This window comes from Atta colombica, unplaced genomic scaffold (genome assembly GCF_001594045.1).
Source record: "Atta colombica isolate Treedump-2 unplaced genomic scaffold, Acol1.0 scaffold26, whole genome shotgun sequence".
Classification (NCBI taxonomy): domain Eukaryota; kingdom Metazoa; phylum Arthropoda; class Insecta; order Hymenoptera; family Formicidae; genus Atta; species Atta colombica.
The window spans coordinates 17,426-20,791 of NW_017259359.1; the positions used below are offsets into that span (position 1 = coordinate 17,426).

The 3,366-nt window shown below is 26.4% G+C and overlaps 1 protein-coding gene across 1 annotated transcript in view; it reads left to right on the forward strand.

Moving 5' to 3' along the window:
- The window catches only part of LOC108689127, a 15,298-nt gene that overhangs the window by 1,059 nt on the left and 10,873 nt on the right, over positions 1 to 3,366 (forward strand). Inside the window, exons 2-3 of the mRNA XM_018195770.1 lie at positions 748 to 971; positions 2,157 to 2,354. Of these exons, the coding sequence (XP_018051259.1) occupies positions 778 to 971; positions 2,157 to 2,354 (392 nt within the window). The 5' untranslated portion in view covers positions 748 to 777. The remainder of the gene's footprint in view (positions 1 to 747; positions 972 to 2,156; positions 2,355 to 3,366) is intronic.

Consider the following 3,366-nt stretch of genomic DNA (forward strand, 5'->3'; position numbering starts at 1 on the left):
GCGCGCGCACACACATACATACACACACCACCCACACACACACACACACACACACACACACACACATTAAATAATTGATTAAATAGAATAAATTAAATCTTGAAACTGGAATCAAATTTTCATTAAATTTAGAATCAGTTCTTTATTTGATATTGATAAAGAGGTATTATGTATTTAACTGTTGATGAGTAAAAGCATCTTACAATTTACTTCAAGTTAACTGTTTTATCTAAATACTATCTGCATATGTTTATTTTTTAAGTATAATTTTTTTTAATTAATAAACGATTTATTAAGATAATTTCTAATAGTTGAAGCTAGATATTAGATACTTAAATATTTTCATATAAATTTATATACTACATTTGTAGTCTCCATTTGACTATTGTGCGCTGAATTGATTTTTCAGGCTTAGAAATAAAACTGAACTGTAGTAATATCACAAATTAAATTAACAAACAACTTAATAATTTGATACGCAATTGATATCATTTTAAAATCTTAATGTATTGTAAATAAATTTAAATAATTATTTTAGTTATTAGAGAGTATGTGTCTTATAATTGTTGTAAAGAAAGATTACTTTAGAAATTTTCGACTGATAAAGTATTAAAATAAAAAATTTTATTTTTTCTTATATAGTACTTATATAGTTCTTATATAGTATATGTCTATGTTGTTTATTTATACAATATATATACATATACTTATGTATAATATAAAATGTGTATTATGTAATTTTTAAAGGCAAATAAATATGAATCAGTAATATGCCTCATGGCTGGAGGCAGGAACAACAGCAAGCAAAATGGAAATGTAGATAAAATACATCAATGGCGATGCCACAATAGTCGTCATTCTTCTAAAACGCTTGAATTGTCTCTGAGTGATGAATTCAAAAAACGGAAGAGTGCGGAACAACATCGCACTATTGTCAAAAATATCAATCTATTGCAAGATAGTATTCGGAGGTAAGAAAACGTTAAATATTCTAATTTAACACAATTTGATTATACTATAAAGGGTATAATAAAAAAAAATCATTTGAAATTTTTTTAATGTTATGAAATACAGTATACATTATTTGATAGTATAGATTATCTGATATATTAGCGCAATTTGAAATTATTCATGTTTGATTGAAATATTCTAAAGAGTGTTTATAAATCTAGACCATATATCTTGGAAACGGTTTTAGATAAATGTTTCAAACAAAAGTTATAGGACATTAGGACTTTGAAAATATGGACTTGACCTTGAGTGATCTTCTCAAGGTTAGATCAATATGACCGTTGTTTTCTTAAATAGAACTCCTTATTTTTTTATTGCATACTCTTGTAACTTTTTAAAACAACACTAATAATAAAATTTTTTTTTAGTGATTTTTGTGATTATGTTTAATGATTATGAGGATTGAAAGGTATAATCCTGCCAGTATTAGCATTATCCAAGTATTAAATTTAATTTGTATTAAAAATTCATTTTTACGTAAAAATGAAAATAAGAAATATAATCACCAATGGCCTTGATCTTGACAAATGTTGTTCAGGTCATGATCCTGAACAACATTCAAGAGGTTTTTAGCCGTTGGTTGGACACTTTGAGTAATGCTAATGCCAGCGATACTATAACTTTCAAGCCTTATAACTCCAAAAGTACTTAACGAAAAAATATTTTATTATAGTGTTATGAAAATATTATTATAGTGTTTTGAAAAGCTCAGGAGATAAGCTACAAGAATATGCAATAAAAAAAGAGGAATACATTTAGGAAAACAACGGTCACATTGACCTAGAGAAGGTCAAGTCAATATTTTCATTATGTGTCCTCCTTAATGTCTTATAACTTTTATCCGATATATTTTTCTATATCTAAAGCCATTTCTGAGATATATGGCCTGGACTATGGGACTTTATAGACATCCTGTATATACATATACACACATATTGTGTATATGTGTAGATGTGTTATTAATTCTTTAATTCATTTTATTCCACTCAATCCTTTTTTACACAATTTATCTTTTATTTTTTTGTGGGGTCAATGTAATTTCTTTAACTATTTTACATATGCGAAATAAAATTAATACTACTTCTAAAAAGAAGCGAATGCATTAGAACTTAAAAAGACAATGCAATAATTCTCTTTTATTGTAGAATATTTACGAATTCCTTGCATTGTGATCTGAATATAATATATGATTACAAAATAATACATATAAATGAGTGTATTGTTAGAACAAGATCGCCACATTTGTATCAAGTTCTCAAGCCTTATTTTGTTTACACTAACAAAACGATCCATTGCATTCTTGATAAAGCCGGACTTTTTCATCAAATTGAAAGTTTTCTAAGGTATTGCTGTACTACTATCGGTATATAATATCGGTATATAAAAATTATAAGCAAAAGTATCATCGAGAAGAGATATTTTCGTTATTCACATCTGTCTGCATGCGTTTTATGCTAATTTTGCAAAATGAGACAATTAAAATATAATTCTTTGCATGCTTTTTTTTATCTAGATAAATTATGTTCCTATTTATTTTTTTATTTTTACACAAGGTCGTATATTTTTACGTCTAATTTTTTCTGGAACAGGCAGCAACTAAATACTTAAGATATACATTGATTGGTGTATGTTCTAAAATTTTTTATCGTTTTCTGTTTTACAGTAGTAAATAAAATCATTTTCTTAATATTTTTATTAACATAAGGTCTCCGTTTTCCGGAGACAATCTCTCTGGTATGCATCCCCGAGCAAAATCCCCAAAATGTCTTCAGTTTATCTATACATAGTATCGTTTGTTAAGCAAAATGAAACAATATAATTAAATAGTGCTTTAATTTTACGATTATCTTTTTTTCGTATAACAGCATATTTCGCAAACAAATTGGATTTAATAAAAAAAAATGTGGTAATCTTATATTAACATAGCTTAATTTGTCAAGTATTATTTTAAGGATGTTCTCCGACTGCAATTGTGCTCAACCTAATGAGCACATTCACATCACTATTATGAAAATTTTTATGAAAATTTATTTCACTTTTATATAGTATAAGATATTCCATAAGTGTTAATGTGTTTATACAAGTTTTTTTATACAATATAAAATGCCTTCCGTCTTCGCTACCGCCGGTCGAAAAAATAGCGACTCACTGTGTTACTTACTTTGCTTAACAATTTCTTAAAGATGAATATCGGAAGCCATATTCAGACAAATTTCATATTATTCCTAATATCAAATTTTATATCTCATTGTTTCAAAAAATTGTTAAAAAAACTTTTTTACAGTAAATAAAAAGACCATTTTCGAATAAGCTTCACAGGGATCTTATATATATATATATATATATGTATATATA